The 22,393-nt window shown below is 43.7% G+C and overlaps 2 protein-coding genes across 3 annotated transcripts in view; both read left to right on the top strand.

Moving 5' to 3' along the window:
- Window positions 1–8,824, top strand: part of MELTF (melanotransferrin) — a 76,919-nt gene extending 68,095 nt beyond the window's left edge. The window contains exons 13-16 of the mRNA XM_074963308.1: window positions 2,669–2,736; window positions 2,838–3,025; window positions 4,759–4,957; window positions 5,928–8,824. Of these exons, the coding sequence (XP_074819409.1) occupies window positions 2,669–2,736; window positions 2,838–3,025; window positions 4,759–4,957; window positions 5,928–5,995 (523 nt within the window). The 3' untranslated portion in view covers window positions 5,996–8,824. The remainder of the gene's footprint in view (window positions 1–2,668; window positions 2,737–2,837; window positions 3,026–4,758; window positions 4,958–5,927) is intronic.
- A 5,617-nt stretch (window positions 8,825–14,441) lies between these two features.
- The window catches only part of PIGZ (phosphatidylinositol glycan anchor biosynthesis class Z), a 33,362-nt gene continuing 25,410 nt past the window's right edge, over window positions 14,442–22,393 (top strand). Inside the window, exons 1-2 of one of the 2 annotated variants that reach the window (XM_074963310.1) lie at window positions 14,442–14,743; window positions 15,438–15,886. The gene's annotated coding sequence lies outside the window, so the exon portion shown is untranslated. Of the gene's footprint in view, window positions 14,744–15,241; window positions 15,887–22,393 lie in introns of those variants that run through there. The other variant, XR_012640932.1, reaches the window with a different exon arrangement.

Here is a 22,393-nt window from a genome sequence, read left to right as displayed (position 1 = left end):
GGAGTAAATAGAAGTAAAGAAATCCCCTCTGTAAAATCAGGATAGTAGATACCTTACAGGGTAATTAGATTCAAAACATAGAGAATCCCTCTAGGCAAAACCTTAAGTTACAAAAAAGATACACAGACAGAAATAGTTATTCTATTCAGCACAATTCTTTTCTCAGCCATTTAAAGAAATCATAATCTAACATGTACCTAGCTAGATTACTTACTAAAAGTTCTAAGACTCCATTCCTGGTCTATCCCCGGCAAAGGCAGCATAAAGACAGACCCTTTGTTTCTCTCCCTCCTCCCAGCTTTTGAAAGTATCTTGTCTCCTCATTGGTCATTTTGGTCAGGTGCCAGCGAGGTTACCTTTAGCTTCTTAACCCTTTACAGGTGAAAGGAGTTTTCCTCTGGCCAGGAGGGATTTTAAAGGGGTTTACCCTTCCCTTTATATTTATGACAGGTGGAGTGGGGGGCGGGAAGAGGTGGAGCGAGGACAGGGCCTCGGGGGAAGAGGCAGGTTGGAAAGAGGTGGCTTGGGAGCAGGCCTCGGGGGAACAGGCCACGCAGGGGCAGGGCCTCGGGACAGAGGGAGCTGCTGTCGCTCACATAAGCCTCCCCAAATGAAAGAGTCACACACCACTTATGTCCAGCTGTCATAAAGGAAAAGAATTCAGCACCTAGGCCATATGTGATCGAGACCAACATGGGAAAATTTAATAGAAACTATCAACATCTACAGTTTGCTCTTCAGAAAATACAGTCAACCGAGCAAACTCTACAGATGGGGGATGCAGAGTAAGAAGACGATGACTCAAGACTTACAAACCACTGACAACTAGATGACCAAGTTGTTATGTGTTTGAGTTGTGTAGTTAGAAAACCAGTATGATTTAGAGACATGTTACAGACTGAACTTCAAAGACAAAATGATAGTGTAAATTTTATATATGGTAAGAACATAGAAGTTACAGAAGATGAAACGGATTGCTAAACTGTATTCTTCTGTTCAACTAGTAGGTGGTGCTATGTGTAACATTTTATTTATGTGACTCTCAGTCATACTTGGCAGAACATTAAGGGATCTTACAGTGAACACATCTGGTGTGTATCCCTTTGAGGAAGAAGCGCTTGTCTCAGTCCATAACTTATACAGCAGCCTGACCTGCTAATAGTAGCCCTGCAACCTACCATGTACAAGAAGAACATAAGTAGTGAAGTCAGTAAGGTTTCAGACGGGTAGCCATGTTAATCTGTCTCAGCAAAAACAATGAGTTCTTGTGGCACCTGAGAGACTAACAAATGTATTTGGGCATAAGCTTTCATGGGCTAAAACCCACTTCATCAGGTGCATGGAGTAGAAAATACAGTAGCAGGTATCAGAGTGGCAGCCGTTTTGTCTGTATTCGCAAAAAGAAAAGGAGTACTTGTGGCACCTTAGAGACTAACAAATTTATTTGAGCATAAGCTTTCGTGAGCTACAGGTCACTTCATTGGATGCATTCAGTGGAAAATACAGTGGGGAGATTTATATACATAGAGAACATGAAACAATGGGTGTTACCATACACACTGTAAGGAGAGTGATCACTTAAGGTGAGCTATTACCAGCAGGAGAGCGGTGGGGGGAAGAGAGGGGAACCTTTTGTAGTGATAATCAAGGTGGGCCATTTCCAGCAGTTGACAAGAACATCTGAGGAACAGTGGGGGGTGAAGGGGGGGAATAGACATGGGGAAATAGTTTTACTTTGTGTAATGACCCATCCACTCCCAGTCTCTATTCAAACCTAAGTTAATTGTATCCAGTTTGCAAATTAATTCCAATTCAGCAGTCTCTCGTTGGAGTCTGTTTTTGAAGTTTTTTTGTTGAAAAATTGCAACTTTTAGGTCTGTAATCAAGTGAACAGAGAGAGTGAAGTGTTCTCCTACTGGTTACTGAATGTTGTAATTCCTGATGTCAGATTTGTGTCCATTTATTCTTTCGCGTAGGGACTCTCCGGTTTGGCCAATGTACATGGCAGAGGGGCATTGCTGGCACATGATGGCATCTATCACATTGGTAGATGTGCAGGTGAACGAGCCTCTGATAGTGTGGCTGATATATATATACACATAGGTATATATACATAGTACATGAAAAGATGGGAGTTGCCTTATCAAGTGGGGGGGCCCATTTCAAACAGTTGACAAGGTGTGAGTAACAGTAGGGGGAAATTAATATGGGGAAATTAGTTTTTGTAATGACCCATTCACTCCCAGTCTTTATTCAGGCCTAATTTGATGGTGTCGTTTTCAAATTAATTCCAGTTCTGCAGTTTCTTGTTGGAGTCTGTTTTTGAAGGTTTTTTTTGTTGAAAAATTGCTACTTTTAAGTCTGTTGTTAAGTGACTATGGAGACTGAAGTGTTCTCCTACTGGTTTCTGAATGCCGTAATTCCTGATGTCAGATTTGTGTCCATTTATTCTTTCGCGTAGAGACTCTCCGGTTTGGCCAATGTACATGGCAGAGGGGCATTGCTGGCACATGATGGCATATCAGATCCTAATCTTAAGAAGTATTTTGGTAGACAGTTTTTATGAAAGATACTATACAAACTAAAGATGCATTCATGACATTGCACTGTATTGTGTTTGTATGTCATTGCATTGTATTGCATTGAATTTTACCTGTCTTATTTTAAGGTGTCTGGTGGAGGATTCTGGTGATGTGGCCTTTGTCAAGCACTCAACAGTTTTTGAGAACACTGATGGTATTTAGTTTTATATAACTTTTTATTACAACTCATTATTTTTGTTGTCGTCTTTATTCTAAAGCATTCAGTGAGTCATAATGGCGAGTTTCCTTTTTCAGGTAACAATGCTGATTCCTGGGCTCTTCACTTGCAGTCCAGTGATTTCCAGTTACTGTGTCCAAATGGAGCCCGTGCTGAAATCACTCAGTTTGCTCAATGTCACTTGGCTCAGGTGCCTGCTCAGGTTGTCATGGTCCACCCAGACACCAACATTTTTGCTGTATATGGACTACTGGACAAAGCTCAGGTATAATTTACAATTAGTTCACCTGATGAGGTAGTTAGGCACTATATAAGAAGTCAACGCAGGCCATTCTCAGATCATCATGAGCAGGGGTATCCAAACTTGGCCCAATCACAGGCCGCAACGGCAAATTTCCAAAAGCCTAAGGAATGCTCCTAATTTCATAATTTAAAAATATAAAAGAAAATGTGCACAACCAGAATACTTGTTTATCCTGAAATCTTCCTAAACTCATGAATAGAACTGCAACAGTTACATGAGAAAAGAACATGTATGATAAATTATTGTAATTACACAGAAGACTTTTGAAAGCATAATGCCTCCAGGGCTTAGTAGCAGACTCTCCAAAACAACAACCCCTCAAACTATTCAGTTTATTATAGGTGGTGCAGGTACTGACACCTAAACTTAAGGTTGCCCAACACTTTCCATTATAAGACTCTATTTTCAGTTGCTTATAACTTTACTAAACTTAAACAAGTGGGACTAAAATTTTCCATGCTGGGTGTCTGCTTCAAGATGAATGTTTTGAGAAAGTTTCAACTAAATGGTTCAACTCTCTCTGAGCACAAGATTAGAGGAAAATACATTGTTTTGCTCATGTTAATAGAACACCATTTTGTTGACCGCTAATGACTTCATGCTTTGGAGCAGGGACTTGAAATTTAGCAGGGATGTGTCTATAGTCAGGGATGTGCCTTTTGCCAGCCCCCTGGAAATCTGTCCAACTATGGCTGAGTTACAAGCTTATGAAAATCTCAGTGTGCACGTACTCTGTAGTGTATGTTAGTTTGGCAGCTAAATTCTCTGACGATTCTGTCTCCACTGAGCATGTGCCATACCAGGAATGCAGTAACTGAGCAGGGCTTTCCCTGATACTGGCTATCGAGGGCGGCTGAGATGCCCCACGCAGGAACTAAGAATATGGAGACTGTCTCTCCTGGACTCTCCATGCTCCCCCTGTTAGCACCCTGGAAGCACAGAGGAGGAAGAGAAGGAGGAAGAAGTTGATTTGAATTCATCATTTTTAACAATTGTGCCTTATCTAATACTAAGATACTAGTAATGGTCCTATAACATTGTTGGGATTTCTTTTGTTCCTAATATTCTTTAAAAATTCCTTGTTTTTGTTGTCACTGCTGGCCATGGGTTTTTTCTGATGTTTTTAGCTTTCTTTAGCAAATTTCTACACTTCATAACTTCCAATTTATAGTGATTGCTATCTATATACCTTTTTCCCCATTTGTTTTATTTTATTTTATTTTTAACTGCTGCCTTCACTTTGACACAGAACCTGGGAGCAGAATTTGGCCCTTATGTATTACATTTTAGATGGATGGATGTGAAAGCCAACTATGGTGAGAGTTCCAGACAGAAAAAAGGTTCAAGTTATGCCATAACGATCACAGAAAATACCTTGCTAATTGGCTCCAATACTGGGAGTCTCAGCAGACTGGCCCTGGACTGAATGGGCTTGACACTGAAGAAGCTTTTCACCCTTAATTGGAATATTCTATTGCGCTCCTTTAACTAACACAAAAGGTTACTCCAAATTGATTTTAAAAACTTATGACAATATAAAGGGCAAGTATTTTGAAGTTAGAATTGTTTGTCTGTGAGCTTCTGAGAAATGGAGAGGGTGAGTTTCCACTGTGTTATGTATGTTGCTAAAGATGAATATAGCACTGGCTATATAATACAAACTCTGGTACTAATGGAAACTGCATTGCTTTCAGGATTTCTTTGGAAATGACAGCAATGGAAATGGATTCAAAATGTTTGATTCCTCAGATTTCCTAGGAACAGATTTGATCTTTAAAGATTCCACCGTTAAGATTGTACCAGTAGGAGAGAAAACAACCTATGCAGAATGGCTGGGGAGTGAATACATAGATTCTCTTGAAGGGATGCAATCACCACAGTGTTCTGGGGCAGGTGAGCCAGCATTTTTTGGTGTATGTGAGATTATGATTTTCTCTATCTCTTCCTCTTTCGTATTAATTGTAAGGTGCTGTCTGATCCTTATGGACTGGACAATTCCCAGGTTCCATGACATGGACACTGGGTTTGTGTGCTGTGCAGGAGGGACAGTTTTTGGACCTTGGGAGACAGTGCAGTGTTGGGACTTCTGGCTAGTGAATCCAGTCTGGCCATCTTGATGGGAATGGTCCTACTCTCACTGGCTCTGTTCTGGCTTATCCCCTTCCTCCCCTTTGTGTGGTTGCTGACTTCAGGCAGAAGTTGGGAATCAGCAGGGGATGAGTGTATGCTGGGAGGGCAGGCTGTGGACAGAGGATAAAGTGTGGAATCCAGAGTAGCTTCTTGTATCATGCAGATGCTGGTGGCTGGGAAGAGGTATTCAGCGAGGCTCTTCACCCACTGGAAGGAAGCAAGGGATCACAGAATCATAGAATATCAGGGTTGGAAGGGACCTCAGGAGGTCATCTAGTCCAACGCCCTGCTCAAAGCAGGACCAATCCCCAACTAAATCCCAGCATTCACTGGGGGCTGAGGAAAACTAGAGAGATTGCAGGGGTTATGTTTTGCAGCTGGGAAGGAGAGCTCAGGAGCAGATGAGTCAAGTACATGTGTTCACTGAATTTGTTTATATTTGAATAATCAGCATATATTTGCACCTCAGTGTCACTGTTCCCTGCTTAGCGAAAGATGTCATTTTGCTCTGTGATATTTAAATTGGTGCAGCTTTCACCAGGAGTGATTTGATTTGGGTGTGATCTGGCTCTAGAACCTTTCTGCATGGTGTGGTCAATGCCTCTGAGGAGCTAAAAACTGTATTTGGAGCCGATTAAATTGATTAGCCTGCTCCTGTATAACTATTTCACAATCAGCTAGCAGTCAAATCAACTTCTAACTCTCAGTGCTCAATTTGTATTTTTATTCGTAGCTGCAATATCCATGAACATCGTTGTGCTGCCAGCAGCTAGTGTCCTTCTGATTAGATTCTACTCGTGATCATTAGGCCGTTCCTTGGATTAACAGATATTCAGCATAATAAACTGAAATACTGGTAAATAATAATATAAATAAGATGAAATAAAACATGTAAAATGAATGAGAGACGCATGTGGAGAGCAGCAGAATTATCCAGGCCATTCCCTGATGCTCTATATATCCATAAAGGTAATGGGAGATCTGGGAGGGTGGGAGAAGGATGCAGTTTGCAGCCTCATCCTGGCTTCCTTCCCTTTGCTTCCCTGCCTCTCTTACCCTTTCCATTTGTTTTACGGATGCTGTTCCCAGCCATGGCACTTTGATACCAAAGGAAATAGGCTCCAAATACAATCCTGCTGTTGCATGTCCTGAAAATAGACTCAGGTTTCTGATACCCACAACTATGGATAATTTTTGGTCATGTTTTTTTTTAAAAGGTGCCCTCAGAATTTAATCCAAACTTTTTCAAGTTGTACATTCAGCATTTCCTGATGGAAGAGATTAAAGGCCTATCCCAGTGGCCTGGTAGCACTCTCCCATTTGTCATTCTCATTGTCACATGAGAGTACCTGAAGTGGGCATAATTTCTGTATATGGCCTTGAATCACACACACCATTTTTGTATTGTTCTCTGAAGAACCCTAAATTTCAGTTGAAATACTTACCGAATAGGAGCTTCATGGATAAGCATCTTCCTTTGTAAGGTTTCCTCTTCTCTTCTCACCATCCCATTACTTACTCTCTTGTAGTGTAGTTCAGGATAAATTCAGCTTACCCACTTCTCATTTGGGGAATGTGACGTTTTGATTAGGTTAGTATATCTACTTCTTTTTTTTTTTAACCATTCTACCACTTGCTTTCCTCCCACTTTCAAATGACCTGAGTTATGATTTCTGTTCCTTAAGCCATGAAGAGTTCCTTGCGACTCTTCCATAGCCAAAGTGTCCCCCCAGGCCACAAAGTGCTGAGTTGCCACCCTTTAGTGCTCCCAAGTCCTGATTGAAGAGATTAGGAGTCAGCCTCTGAGTCCCAGCATAGCACTGTCACTCACGCTGGGCTCACTCAAGACTAAAACTTTTGAGTGTTTTTTTTAAACACACTTTCTTCTCAATACAACTTTTTTCACTTTTTTAGTGACACAGAGCTTGACACACAAACAACTATATAAAGTCCCTATAAAAGAGTATATCGGGAACATTAATGGCCTGCTCAGTGTCAAGCTGAGTCACAATGGGACACATACAGCTGCTAAGATTACAATAAGAATGACCTTACTGGGTCAGACCAATGGTCCATCTAGCCAAGTATCCTGTCCTCTAACAATGACCAATGCCAGATGCGTCAGAGGGAATGAACAGAACAGGGCAAGTATCAAGTGATCCACCCCCTGTTGTCCACTCCCAGCATCTGTAAGTCAGAGGTGTAGGAACACAGGGTTGCATCCCTGACAAGTATGGCAAATAGCCATTGATGGACCTATCCTCCATAAACTTATCTAATTCTTTTTTGAAGCCTGTTGTAGTCTTGGCCTTCACAACATCCCCGGCAACAAGTTCCACAGATTGACTGTGTGTTGTGTGAAGAAGTGCTTCCTTTTGTTTGTTTTAAACCTGTTGCCTATTAATTTCATTGGGAGATCCCCTGCTTCTTGTGGTCTGCATGTCTTTCTGTACAAGAAATCAGACAACTGCAATATGTATATGCATTTGTGTAACTAATATTTAGTTGCCAGGTCAGTGTGCCTGCTTCTTAAGGGATCCCCTATTTCAGCAATAATAAAGAAAAATAATAAAGAATGTTTTTAAACACACATCAGAGAGGAGAATTCTCTATCTATGTCTCCATCATTCTGCATTGACGGTGTTTGTAAGGGACATGAATATTGGCTTTAAATGTTTTGCTGTTTCCCCTTTGCTTGTGGATAATCCTTTTAAGATCTCAGGGTACTTTTGCAGGTTCTCACTCCCTTTTCTAAGGCTATTCTCTCCCTGGCTTCCCCAAGTCACACCTAATACTATTGGCTTTGCTGCCTATATCCTTCCAGGTGTAAGCCTCATGTCTGAAGCCCTAGAGAGTGGGGACTTTACTATTGACACCAATTGGTGAATAAGGAGAAGAGTGCCCCAGAGATTCTTGAGAACACCAAATGAATAGGCCAGCCTCATTTGCATTTTGGTTATGTGACAATTTGGGGCATTTTAGTTAAAATACAGTTAAGTTTTGCGTTTGGGGAAATAAAATACTATTATTCTTGGTGGAAAATGGAAGAACTGCACGAAATATGCCTGGGGCAAGGGGTCACCCTGACTAGACCATAGTCAGGCACCCGTAGGGAAGGGAGCCTGGACAGACCTGACAGAAAAGATAGATTTCTATCTTCCATGGGGAGTGTCTCTCTGATTATGAGGACTCTATTAAGGGTTCTATATACTACTGATCCTTTTCTGAAGGCTCAGCACAGAGGTAGTCTCAAGAGAGCGGATGGCTTCAAGGCAACAACCAGAGCTGAAGCAGATGATGGTGCTGAGGTACCTTGGACTGAAGCTGTAATGAGCAGAGACTCTGGTGCAGGTCTTCATACCCAGCAATCAAAGTTGAAATAACTTCAGCTGGGCTGGGTGGTAGAGACCCCTGAAGAACACTAGCCAGCTCTTCCCTCTGCGGCTAGAGAATGACCTGCCAGAATTCTTGGACTCCACCAATCTTGGCCAACAAACTGAGAGTTGGGAAATTGGGGATGAGGGAAGTGACTAAAATGCATTAGCCACTCACAACTGCAAGAGATGGACTGAGGTTGGGACTATTATTAAAAAACACAAAAGGGAGGGGAATCTTACTTAATAGATATTGTTAATTTATTAATTCCTAGCTTTCCCAAATTCATTCTGTTGTCTCCCCTACCCCTAATAAAGTTCTCATTGTTTTAAATCTTTAGACTCAGTGCTTGTTAGTCGGAAATATTGACCATCAAGGTCATCCAGGGTGAAATATAGTTTACCATGTTTTTTGGGTGGTGGAGGCTTAAGCAGGTGTAAGCATTCAGAAAGAACTCCTAGAAAATTGAACCCGGTCCTTCTTGCTGCAGACAACATGTGGGCAGAAAGGTTACCTTTTTTTACTGTATGAAGGAACAGCACTATTAATAATTTCGTGTTAATACTTTCCTTCAAAAGTAAATTGTCTTTGTAAATTTAGTGCTCCAGACACACAGGCCAAGTCAGTGAAGTCATCCTTATACTCACAGACCAGGTACAATACAGGAAGAGGCAATGAAAGCTACCCCACAATATGCCTCGCCCATGTTTTCATGGGATCACCTCTAAGTGTGGAATATTAGTTTGGTCTCCACAACCAACTTAATCGTTGGCCTCTCTGTGGTAACTTTATATTATTATTTCTTTTCTTTTCTTTTCTTTTCTTTTCTTTCTTTTCGCTTTGAGAGGCACTCAGATACTATGGGGATGGAGGCCAAATAATCAGGTAGGTGGCTAGAACTGTTATATACCAATTAAGTGGGGGTTGGGGGATGAGGACATTAGGCCACTAAAAACTGGGACTCTTCATATAGGCCACCAAATAGCTATCCACTTGTAACACCCTTTAGTTACCACTGACCCCGGGCTTGATTTGAATTATCTAATGGTGAAATGCCATCACCAATCCCTTGAGCCTCAGTTCATTATATCAGCTTTGCATTGAACACTCAGACAGGTAGGAGTTGAAGATACTGTATGTGTAACTGGAAATGTAACTTCCCCTACACTTTCCATAAAGTCTCTCTTTGATCTATGGCCTTAGAGTTATATAGTATTAATGATCTCCAAATAGGTATTATATAGGTAGATGTTATTTGGTGGTGTTAGACTTGTACTAATTAACTAGAATAAACTCAAATTAATAAAATTAATTCATTTTAAACTGTAACCTACTCACAATTAACACACTACATTCTTGCATGAGTAGCTCCACTTCAATACAAGGAATGAATGTATTGCATTTGATTATCAGCATAAGTTACAGTCCAGGGGAATTCTCACCCTCAGGAACAAAAAAAGTCAAATTTTTATCAGTTCATGTTCATTTGCCTTGAATTTTTCATGAAAACAAGATGCAGTTTTTGCAAGCAGGAACCTTACATTTTGTTGAGGAAAACTGAGGACATTTTGGGTTGTTTTTAATTTTGTCAGAATTTTGGTGTGATAGTGATAAAATTCTATCAGACACACCGTTGTTATGCCCTTGCCCTTCTATCACACCTACTTACCCAGGATCTCAAAGGATTTATAATCATGGAGCCAGATTCTGGCCTCCACACCTGTCCCCATATGCCAATCTGGCACCTTATAGAGTATGTCAAGGAGTTGCAATGGGCAGGGGGAGAAGTTCCTCAATGTAGGATCAGCATAGAGTCTATGAGACTGACCTTGTATCTTTCCTTCCCTCCCCCGTTACACCTGAGACCCTAGCATAGGTGCTGTACTGAGGTGAAGGCAGCAGTTAAAAATAAAATAATATAAAATAAAGTAAAACAAATTGGGTGTGTGATGGCATGCTCTCAGCACTCGGCCTCTATCCTATGCTGGAAGTAATTTCATTCTCCATAGCAGCCCAGGATCTGGATGGCAGAAAGGTGACATAAAGTCTCAGGAGATGCAGCACAGAATCTGGTCCTGATTTTTACAGGTGCTTAATCTGAAATGCACAAGGATATTTGACCCATCTCAAGGGCATTCTTTCAGACTCTCTGCAGACTTTAGGCAGCCATCACTGCATTGGTTACTGATGTGTATCATATTTTTAAAGTTATCTTCATAATCATAAGGACTAGAAATGTTTGTAAAATGAAAATGTAGATTCTGGAACACAAAAGGGCAGTTTAGAAGAGTTGTAGTTATACTGAACCTCGCACCAACAATTCAAGCCCTGCTCCCCGTACTTATGTATTTTATATCATGCTAAATTGCAGATGAAGAGTAATCACTTATCTAAGCAGAGCCTTTATTTCGAAAAGCTAATTGGTTAAACATAAAAGCACATGATTTGGGAGGGACTGTCTAGAACAGTGGTCCTCAACCTGTGGTCCACGGACCCCATGACTTAGACTGAAAACTGACTGAACAGAAGTCTACTATATATACAGACAATAGATTTCCAAAAAGATCAGCACATCCATTCAATATTTCCAAAGGAGTCCACACCTCCATTTGAATTTTTGTAGGGGTCCACAAATGAAAGAAGGTTGAGAACCACTGGTCTAGAACAGTGGCTCTCCACCTTTCCAGACTACTGTACCCCCTTTCAGGAGTCTGATTTGTTTTGCGTACCACCAAGTGTCACCTCACTTAAAAACTACTTGCTTACAAATTCAGACATAAAAATACAAAAGTATCACAGCCACTCTATTACTGAAAAAAATGCTTACTTTCCTCATTTTTACCATATAATTATAAAATAAATCAATTGGAATAGCGGTATAAACAAGTCATTGTATGAAATTTTAGTTTGTACTGACTTCATTAGTGCTTTTTATGTAGCCCAGAATAAAACTAGGCAACTATCTAGATGCGTCGATGTACCACCGTGTACCTCCAGAGGTATGCGTAGCCCTGGTTGAGAACCACTGGTCTAGAATGTGCATTGCACTCTTGCAGCATGTGTGTGTCCTTGTCAGAAATGATGAACAGGCATTTCAAAGCTTAATTCACAGGATTTTCTTTACCACTAATGTACAAATCCAGAACTGCTTACGTCTCAGGTGCTATAAATAGTAGGACATACATACTCAGTTCTCCAAAGACACAAGGTGACATATGAGATCTCATGAAGGGTCAAGCAGTCTTTTCACAGATCATCTGTAAATGGATAACATCCTGTATCAAGACTGCATATGAGATAGCTTTGGCTACACCCCCTCCATGGGTGTGAGCTCATTCAACAAGAGCACAAGCAACGTCAATAGCATTCCTCAGTGGCATTTCCATATTGGACATTTGCAGGGCTACTACATGGTCATCCATCTATACATTTATGAAGCATTACGCCATTACTACATTTACTAGAGCAGATGCAAGCCTTGAAAGGGCAGTCTTGCAATCCTTATTTAGGTAAACTCTGAGCCCCGCCTCCTGGGAAAGGTACTGCTTATAAGTCACCTAAGTAGAATACACAACTATATCTACTTGGAAAAGAAATGGTTATTTACTGGATCGGTGGTTGTTCGAGATGTGATGCAGACATATATTCCATGACCCACCCTCTGTCCCCTCTGCATCAGAGTCTGATCTCAAGGGCATTTGGTGTGCAGGAATTGAGGGGGGGTCAGGGTGATGCCACCTCATGTGGTCAGGGGAGGGGCTATGGCCACGAGGTTCAAGCGCTGCCCCTCTACAGGTACTACTAAATTTGAAATGACCTAAATTTACTTTATTAAAATAATCTCAATTAAATGAAAAAAAAATTAAGCAGTATGTTTTCTGCTGAAGTTTTAAAGAAAGTCAAACCACTGACCTGGTGGAAGTCACTGGTTAAACACCTGGAACCAGAATTTGTTGAAATGCTAGACAAGCTTTTCACAGCAACAGCCTCTTCTGCAGGGGCAAAGAGAATATTTTCTTCATTTTGATTTATTCAACTGGTTCAGTTCAATGACTAGTTAATTTAAAATTAATAAACTGATCGGGAGTTGAAAATGAGAGAGAGCTTGTTTTCCTCTTCCAAACAATGTTCCCTGCATTGAGCTGTTCCAACCTTATTTAAGATTCCTTATGTTCCTTCACCTCATATTAGCACATTAGTTTCAGAATTCTCCTGTCTTGCACTAGAGAGTATAAATGGGGGCCTGATAATAACTGTAGCCAGTGGCTTAGAATCACTAGCATGTCTGCCATTTTAGGTGTACTCTTCTCCACAAGTAGAGCTTATCCCACAAAGATTCTGCCTTCTGTTTGCTTCATTTTGTCAGAGAGATTGAGACACACCTGCTTAAGTTTGTACAGAAAGTCAGCTTTCAGGACAGAAGCTCGGATACATGATTTTGTGATCTATTGCATCACTCTGTGGCCACAATAAGACATGGCAGAGCAGATGATGATAAACCTTAGCAAACTTCCCCACATGTGTGGTGAGAAACAGAGAGCGGAGTTATTTATTCAACCACAGGTGCTAACTCTTAGTTTTTGTAATGTGAATAATTGTTCACTAGGCACTAGTTTTAGACTAATTTCACATCCATGGACAAGTATCAGATGGTAAAATAGAGAGGCCCTCGCTTTGAGAGATTGCTGTTTGGAAGATTTAGATGTGACAAAACTCACTGGGAAATGGAAGTAGTAATAATTTAGAGAGGTCTTTGAATTATTTGATTTACTTGTGAGTTATGAGCATTGTAGAAGAAATGAGTCCTTAGGATTGGAATGAGGAAAGGGTTGTAACTAGGAAAAATAGGGATGGGGAGGGCATTCCATGCGTAGAAAAAAAAAAAGATGTAAGTGAACAGTAGACTTGTAGGATGTGGAGACTGACATTGTTGGTGCAGTATTGATCTAAGAGAGAGGGTTTGAGATGTGAGCCAGGGTTGAGTGTTGCAGGGCCTTGAAGGTGAAAATAATGTTAAGCTTGATGCAGTGGGCAAGAGGAAACCAGTAGATAGATGCAAAGAGGTGAGTAACTTGTTAGATTGAAGGACAAGGAATTATCAGGCATATTTTGGATCAATTTGAGAGAGGTGAAGCAGATATTGGTGATGCTGAAGAAGAGAGTGCGGCAGTAATCAGCTCTACACACGTTCAGAAAGATACAGGAACGCATGCTTCGTTTTGGTACCCTCATATGTATATGTAGTGACCTTGCTGATCATGGGGCAGGAGTTCAGCACTATTGAATGGAAGCTGCTTCCTTGTACTCCAAAATCTCAGCTACCGCTGTGAAAGAAATGGTCTCCCGCGCTCCAGGTTGCAAGAAACCCACAACCGCCATCAAACGTGAGCTGAGGATACGTGATGCAGCGATTTGCGGTCCCGTTCCTCGCCCTAGGGCTGTTAGCTCTGCAACCGCACGGCAACGTAAACGCCAGCGCTGTTCGCCGGTCAGCGCAGGGCCTTGGGGCGCGACTGTGAAGGCCGGCGTCGTGAACGACTCACTCGTGAGAAGAGTATGACCTTGTCCCGGCTTCCCTCCGCCCCAGGCTCCACTCCAGCGCGCGGCCCCCACCCTCTACGGCTGCAGGCCGGGCCGGCGCGGCCAGGTCCGCTCCGCGACAGCACGTCGCAAGCGCCTGCCCAGGACGCAGTCGGGGCGGTGAACGCTCCGCGCGCCCCAGAGCCGGGGAAAGCCCGGCCCAGCGGGTTGGCGGAGCGGTGGCGGCTGGGCGGAGGCTCCAGCCGAGGCAGCAGAGGGCGCTCAAGGGCAGGGGAGCCGAAGGCGGCGCGGGGTGGAAAGAGGGGGTTCGGGGATGGTGAAAGACCCAACCGCCCGCTCTCGGCTCATCTCCCTGATGGCGGAGGCCCCGCGCTCTATGGCTGCTCCCAATGGCTTGTCTGGCCTGCGGTTCCGGCTGCCTCGCTGGCCTGGGAGGACCAGATACTCGCGCCGGCTCTGTGGCGGGAGCGGGAGCGAGCCTAGCTCCTCGGAGTCAAGAGGCGGCGACCGCACACGTGGGCACAGCGCCGCCCGGAGCAGCCTGACCTCCCGTGCCACCGGCGGCGTCTTTCCACCCCGCAGCTCATTGACATGGCACAGGCCGAGTGCCCTCAGCGCCTAACTGGCTCCCAGGTGTGTGGCACTACGCCTCTCTGAGGTAGCCCCGCCCCGTGGACACGCCCCACCGGCTAGACGCATCTCTCAGAGCCGCAGCCGCGCGCCTGCCTTAGGGCAGCCGGTTGCTGATAGACCCGGGGAGCAGCTTAGCCTCCGGCAGGCACCTGCCCTGGCTGCATGGGGCTGGCAGGGCGGGTGCATAGCCCCGAGTGCAGGCAGGGCCCCTGAGCTGGGCGTTTGGGTGCAGTGGCATCATATATTGCTGTTGCTCAAGTCTGCCTTCCATTAGCAATTGCCTCATCTCTCCGCCGCCTCGTGACTTTGAACAGTGCAAACCGATTTGTGTATGGTGCTTCAGATGGGCTAACTGCCCAACGCTGAGGAAAATTATGAGTGAAATTGGTAAAAAAAAAAAAAATCATATAGCAAATTTGATGAAAATTGGGAGTAGGTTAAGTAGGGGTGCTTGGGGTGCTGGAACAATTTTTATGGGGGGGGGGGATGCTGATGGAAACAATGTATTTGGTGTTTGTTATGACTACTTCAAGCCAGGGGGTGCGGTAGCACCCTTAGTTCCAGCACCACTGAGATGGTCAAAAAGCCACAATTCCAAATCAGGCCAACTTTGGTTAAAAGCCCATAGTGGTTAAAAAGCAATGTGAGGGTGTAATCCCCACACCTCCTGGGTGTGGTGTTCTGTCCCATCTAGTGGCACCGAGACCACTTAGAGAGAGAGATGCTCCAGAGACTCCGGGTTTGATCCTGACCCCCCGCCCCCAACAACTGGGGTCTGTCAGCGCTACAAGTGGGTGTGTGGTTAGGTGGTGTGGTGCCCCACCACCCTGCAGAGAGAAGAACCTCCCCAGACATCAAAGTGGGCGGAGCCAGTGGATCCAGCGCCCACCCCCCGGCGGTCAAGGCGCAGGACGGGAAGTAGAAAAGCCCAAACCTGGAGCTCAGTTGAGCGACAGCAGCTGGAGAGGCCAGATGCCTGTGGCCTGGCTCCGGCTTGGGAGACCCCAGGAAGCCGCGGCCAACCCGGACCAGCCAATGCCTGATGCTGACCGACACCCAGAGGAGCTACCGAGCCTACCCCTTGCCAGCTACCCAGAGGAGCCCATGGTGCTGGAACCCTCCGAGGATGCCACCCTGACCCAGGTACCCTACGAGGGGGAGTCTAGAAGCAGCCTGGAGGCAGCCGACCCCAGTCTGGCTGCAGCACTGCCAGAGCCAATGTCAGTGTATTGCGGCCAGGATCCCCACTGATACAGCAGCGGGTCTTTGGCTGCTGCTAGGGCCCCGGGCTGGGATGCAGTGGAGTGGAGTGGGTGGGCCTGTGTCCCCCCTGCCACCCACCTCGCGGATGGCAGTCTCCCCCTCCCACTGGTTGCTAAAGCTAGGAGCCTGGGCTTCTGTTGAACTATTTGGCTCAGCCCCTGCCTGAGCCCCTGACTGTTTGTTTGCTGCCCCGCCCTGACCCAGAGCCTGGGCCTATATTGAACTGCTTGCGGGACCCAGCCTGAAGGACTGGGCCATGGACTGGGCATTCCCCAACCCAGCAAAGAGTGTAGTGAGGCGGTGTGGTGCCCCACCACCCCGCCGAGGGACGAGCCCTGGCTGAGTTCCCTTACAGAGGGCTTGTCCGGGATTTCAACTGGGAAGGCTCTGAAGTTCGGGGTGGGCTTTCTCAGCTAACGGAAGTATGAAACCCACACAATTCCTGGGTGTGGTGGCGTTCTGTCCGATCTAGTGGCACCAAGGCCACTGAGAGAGATTAATGAGTCTGCTCTACAACTTTAACTAACAGCCATATGGCTTTTAGCTAATGCATTTAGCTCCAGAGGTCCCAGGTTTGATCCCGCCCACTGACAACCGGGGTCTGTCAGTGTTACAGAGGCAGCAGTTAGAAAGGAGAAACATTCTATAACATATGGAAAAAGGGGAAGTAGCTCGCAATCAGTATAAACTAGAAATTATGGCGGGTAGAAGATTGATTATGAAGGCTAAAGGTATCGGAAAAATCCATGGCTGGCAGGGCTAAGGATAATAACTAGATGTTTCTAACCACACCAGGAACAGAAGAAATCCAAATAAGGCAGGGGTTTGCGGCTTGTTCAGGGTAAGTCTCTGGCGGGCCGTGAGACACTTTGTTTACCTGAGCGTCCGCAGGTACGGCCGCTTGCAGCTCCCAGTGTCCGCGGTTCGCCGTTCCCGGCCAATGGGAGCTGCGGGAAGCGGTGGCCTGGCCCGTGCCACTTCCCACAGCTCCCATTGTCCAGGAACGGCGAACCGCGGACACTGGGAGCTGTGAGCGGCTGTACCTGCGGACGCTCAGGTAAACAAAGCGTTTTGTTTGAACAAGCCATGAACCAAGTTTGGGAACCCCTGTAATAAGGTGTAGACCCACTGATAAATTAAGATAGTAAAATTCAATAAATATTTCTCTACTGTATATAGAAAGAAGCAGGATATTTTACTCACATCACTTGGGCACGAGGAAGTACTTCTCAGTCCATTAGTAACTATGGAAGATGTTAAACAGTATCTACTAGGGCTTAACATTTTTTAAATTAGCAGGTTTGAATAACATGCACACATGAGTCCTAAAAGAGTTTTCTGAGGTGATTGTTGCCCTGTTGAAGTTAATTTTTACTCAATCTTGGAATAGTGGGGAAATTCTATAAGACTGGAAGAATGCTAATGTTATGCCAATATTCCAAAAAGACAATCAGCATGATCTGGGTAATTTAGTCAACTACTCTGATTAAAATCCCAGCCCAAATAATGGAAAAGATGGTATGGGATTCAATCAATAAAGAATTAAAGGATGAGAATATAATTAGTCCCAGTTAACATGGTAATTGTTAACAATGGCAACAGTGTGAGATAAAGATATAACAGGCACCACAGAAACTTGATGGACTGATGATAATCAATGGGACATGGTAATACCAGAATACAAAATACATAGGAATGACAGAGTAGGTTGCCCTGGTGGGGAAGTTGTGCTATATGTGAAAGAAAGCAGGGAGTCAAATATAGTAAAAATCTTAAATGAAGCAAACTTTACCACAGAATCTCTGTGGATAGAAATGGCATGCTTGTAGCAGTAAGAATATACTACTGATCAGGATAGTGATGGTGATAGTGAAATACTCAGGAGATTAGAGAGGCTACAAAAACAGAGAACCCAATAATAATGGAGGCTTTAAACTATCCCCATATTGACTGGGTATATGCCATCTCAAGATGGGATGCATGCAGAGATAAAATTTCTGGACACCATTAATTACTTCTTCTTGGATCAGGTATTGCTGGAACCCACACTGGGTGAGGCAATTCTGAATTTAGTCCTAAAAGGAACACAGGATCTCATCCAAGAGGTGGCAATAGCTGCACCACTCGATAATGGTGACCATAGTGTAATTAAATTTACCATCTTTGCAGTGGGGGGAGGGAAATATCAAAGAAACCCCACCAAAGAAGAGTTAAACTCAAAAAGGGGAATAGCACAAAAACGAGAGAGCTAGTTAAATGAAAATTAAAAGGAACAGTCACAGGAGTGAAATGCCTGCAAGCTGCATGGAAACTCGTTAAAAATCATAACAGAGGCTCAAAATAAACATAATACCCCAAATAATAATGATAATACTATTAATAATAATAAAAAAATAGTTAAAGGACAAAAAACTCAGAGTGAACAGCAGAGTGAAAGAGGTGATTGGAGACAAAAAGGCATCCTTTAAAAAATGGAAGTCAAATAGTACTGAGGAAAATAGAAATGGCCATAAACTCTGGCAAGTCAAACGTAAAAATATGATTAGGTAGCCCAACATAAAATTTGAAGAGCAACTAGCAAAAAACACAAACAATTTTTTAAGTACATCAGAAAGGAGGAAGCCTGCTATTCAGTCAGTGGGTCCACTGGACAATGAAAGTGCTAAAGGAGCACTCAGAGAAGACTAGACCATTGCAGAGAAGCTAAATTAATTCTTTGCATCAGTCTCTCCACTTCAGAACTCTTGTGTGAATACCATCTGGTCCTGGTGGCTTATTACTGTTTAGTTTATCAATTTGTTTCAAAACCTCCTCTAATGACATCTCAATCTGGGACAATTCCTCAGATTTGTCACCTAAAAAGAATGGCTCAGGTTTGGGAATCTCCCTCACATCCTCAACCGTGAAGACCATTACAAAGAATTCGTTTAGTTTCTCCACAATGGCCTTATCGTCCATGAGTGCTCCTTTAGCATCTCGATCATCCAGTGGCCCCACTGATTCTTTAGCAGGCTTCCTGCTTCTGATGTATTTTAAAAAAATTTTGCTATTACTTTTTGAGTCTTTGGCTAGCTGTTCAAATTCTTTTTTGGCCTTCCTAATTATATTTTTACGCTTCATTTGCCAGCATTTATGCTCCTTTCTATTTTCCTCACTAGGATTTAACTTCCTTCTTTAAAGGATGCCTTTTTGCCTCTCACTGCTCTTTTTACTTTGTTTAGCCACTGTCATAAATATAAAGAGAAGGGTAACCACCTTTCTGTATACAGTGCTATAAAATCCCCCCTGGCCAGAGGCAACATCCTGTTACCTGTAAAGGGTTAAGAAGTTCAGCTAACCTGGATGGCACCTGACCCAAAGGAACAATAAGGGGACAAGATACTTTCAAATCTTGGGGGATGGAAGGCTTTTGTTTTGTGTTCTTTGTTTACGTGGTGGTTCTCTCTTGGGACTGAGAGAGGCCAGACAGAAATCCATCTTCTCCAACCCATCCTAATCCAAGTCTCCAATATTGCAACCAGTATAGGTAAACTTATCCGCCTTGCCTGGCTTATCTTTTGTTTTATGTGAATTTTCCCTGTGTTAAGAGAGAGGTTTATTCCTGTTTTCTGTAACTTTAAGGTTTTGCCCAGAGGGGGATCCTCTGTGTTTTGAATCTGAATACCCTGTAAAGTATTTTCCATCCTGATTTTACAGGGATGATTTTTACCTTTCTTTCTTTTTTTTAATAAAATCCTTCTTTTAAGAACTTGACTGGTTTTTCCATTGTTCCAAGATCCAGGGGTTTGGGTCTTTGATGATTTTGTAACCAAGCCTCCCCAGGAAAGGGGGTATGTAGGGCTTGGGGGGGGATATTTTGGGGGAAGATGTCTCCAAGTGGTCTCTTTCCCTATTCTTTGTTTAAAACTCTTGGTGGTGGCAGCATATTGTTCAAGGACAAGGCAAAGTTTGTACTGTTAGGGGGCTTATTCCTTCACTCTCCCACTTCCCTGGTCCTTCTCGCATGAACAGAGAGCAACAATACCTGAAGTCCAAAGGTGCAAACAATTCGATGTTTATTGGGGTGAACTTCCAGCAAGCATAGTTCCAGTTTCCTTCCTTAGTATCCCCCTTCCCAGCTCTGACACCACAGAGCCTTACACCTGTGTCCCTGTTCCCATTCCTGCCCTTAGCCAAACATGATTCCAATTTCCCCACCCACTCACTCCCTGATTGACTGCAGACTATATAGTAAAACTTGAGTTCTGCTTAGCTATACCTTAACCAATCATTTTCCTGAAATTTAGCAAACCAATCTTAACATATTGTAACATGATTATGTAACCAATTATAGCCCACCACCTTAATTAGTTTACACCCAGCAAAATTAATTATGCAGCAGACAGGAACAATCACAGAACAAGACAGAGATTATACAGACAATAGCAAAGTGGGAACTATAATGACAAAACAATACAGAAGTGAGGATTTCACATCCCAGCTATTGATAAGTGAGTTCTTGCCAGAGAGAATGCTATCAGACTAAGTTTTCTTTTACATCTTCTAGGCACTTCCCTTTCTCTGGAGGTGACAGGCATTATCAGGACAGGATTGTATTCCGAACAGCCCAATAGCACCTTATTTCAATGTGACTAGTTTGGAATGTGAGGAGGTGACTGGTCACTTCCCAGCTTATGGCTGCCTCTGTTGCTTAGCCAAAGGCCTTAGCCTAAGAACAGGGCCTCAGACTGTCACAGTAAGAGAAGGACCTTACATTGGCAGACAGTGATTTTTATTCTTTCTTTTATACTTCTAACTAGCCAAGTGATAAGAATACACCTAAATTCTTAGAGTATAGGCCTTTACAGACAGGCCTGAATATCTATATCCTAACATGTACCTTGGAAGTTTTTAACCTAAGCTGGTAAGAATAAGCTTAGGGGGTCTTTCATGTGGGTCCCCACATCTGTACCCTAGAGTTCAGAGTGGGGAAGGAACCCTGGCAGCCACTGTGGCTCTTTTTTTGTTTTCTTACTATGCTTTTTAATTTGGGGTATACATTTAAGTTGAGCCTCTATTATGGTGTCTTTAAAAAGTTTCCATGCAGCTTGCAGGGATTTAACTTTTGGTGCTGTACCTTTTAATTTCTGTTTAACTAACCTCCTCATTCTTGTGTAGTTCCCCTTTCTGAAATTAAATGCTACAGTTTTGGGCCACTGTGGTTTTTTTCCCCGCCACAGGGGTGTTAACTTTAATTATATTATGGTCACTATTACCAAGCAGTCCAGCTATATTCACCTCTTTGACCTGATCCTCTGCTCCGCTTAGGACTAAATCAAGAATTGCCTTTCCTCTTGTGGGTTCCAGGACTAGCTACTCCAAGAAGCAGTAACTTAAGGTATCAAGAAACTTTATCTCTGCATCCAGGGCTGGCCTTACCATGAGGTGAACTGAAGCGGTTGCCTCAGGTGCCAGACTGTGGGGGGGGCACCACTAGGACCCAGAGTTTAGAAAATTGTGTCTGCTGCTGGTGCATATGTATTCTCTCTGCTCTAGATGCACAGAGAGGGTGGAGTGCTATGCTGGAGGAAGGAGGGCACAAGAGACATAGGCAGGCAGGAGAAAAGGTGAGAGGGAATAAGAGAAAGCAGCGGGAGCTGCAGGGGGAGAGTGGAGGAGGAGCCTATTATGTAACTTTCTAGCACCCACAGGAGCATGGACTGATTAACACCAGCTTCTCAGGGAGCTTCCTGTTTCCTGCTGCTTCCCTGAACCCACTTGAGGAGAACAGGTAGTCAACTGAAGTAGTAGGAGCAAGTTAGGCCCTTAAGACGCTGATATCTTCCCTCACTCAGGCCCTGCTACCACCTGCTTATTTGTCTCCTTCAGTTGAGTGTTGAGAGCCACTATAGCTGGCACAGAACAGCAGTCATGAGTGAAAGAAGAAAATGTCCCTCTGGGGCAGCATTCAGAAAAAGAAAGAAAGCAAAGGAAGCTTTTCTATCTAAGCGGGAAGGAGCTCTTCTGAGATACATAGACACAAATGGTCACAGTGGGCCTTCAGGCATCTCCTCACTACTCACATCTTAACTGGGGCCAGATCTTCCAGGTAGTCAGAGTGCAGGTGACGTGGCAGCCACTGCAGCATCCATATCTCCATCTCAAATGGATGTAACCATGCACATTCCTGAAGAAAAGTGTAGATCAGAGAAGAGTGTGGTGAAGAAACTGCTGCTGCTGAGTTTAGTTCCTTAAGTCTAGATGATCCAGGACTGTGGACGCACTTGAGCAGTAGCCTGAGGGGCTTCCTTGTACTGCATGGGCCGCAGCAAGTGAAAAACTTCATGTTCCCCAAAGACAATGAAAATAGAAGTTTCCATCCAACACATTACTGGCGTGAAATCCCCA

The sequence above is a fragment of the Natator depressus genome, chromosome 9 (genome assembly GCF_965152275.1).
Source record: "Natator depressus isolate rNatDep1 chromosome 9, rNatDep2.hap1, whole genome shotgun sequence".
Taxonomy (NCBI): Eukaryota; Metazoa; Chordata; order Testudines; family Cheloniidae; genus Natator; species Natator depressus.
Note: the sequence above shows the minus strand (reverse complement) of the source record. Positions and strands in the feature narration are given on the sequence as shown.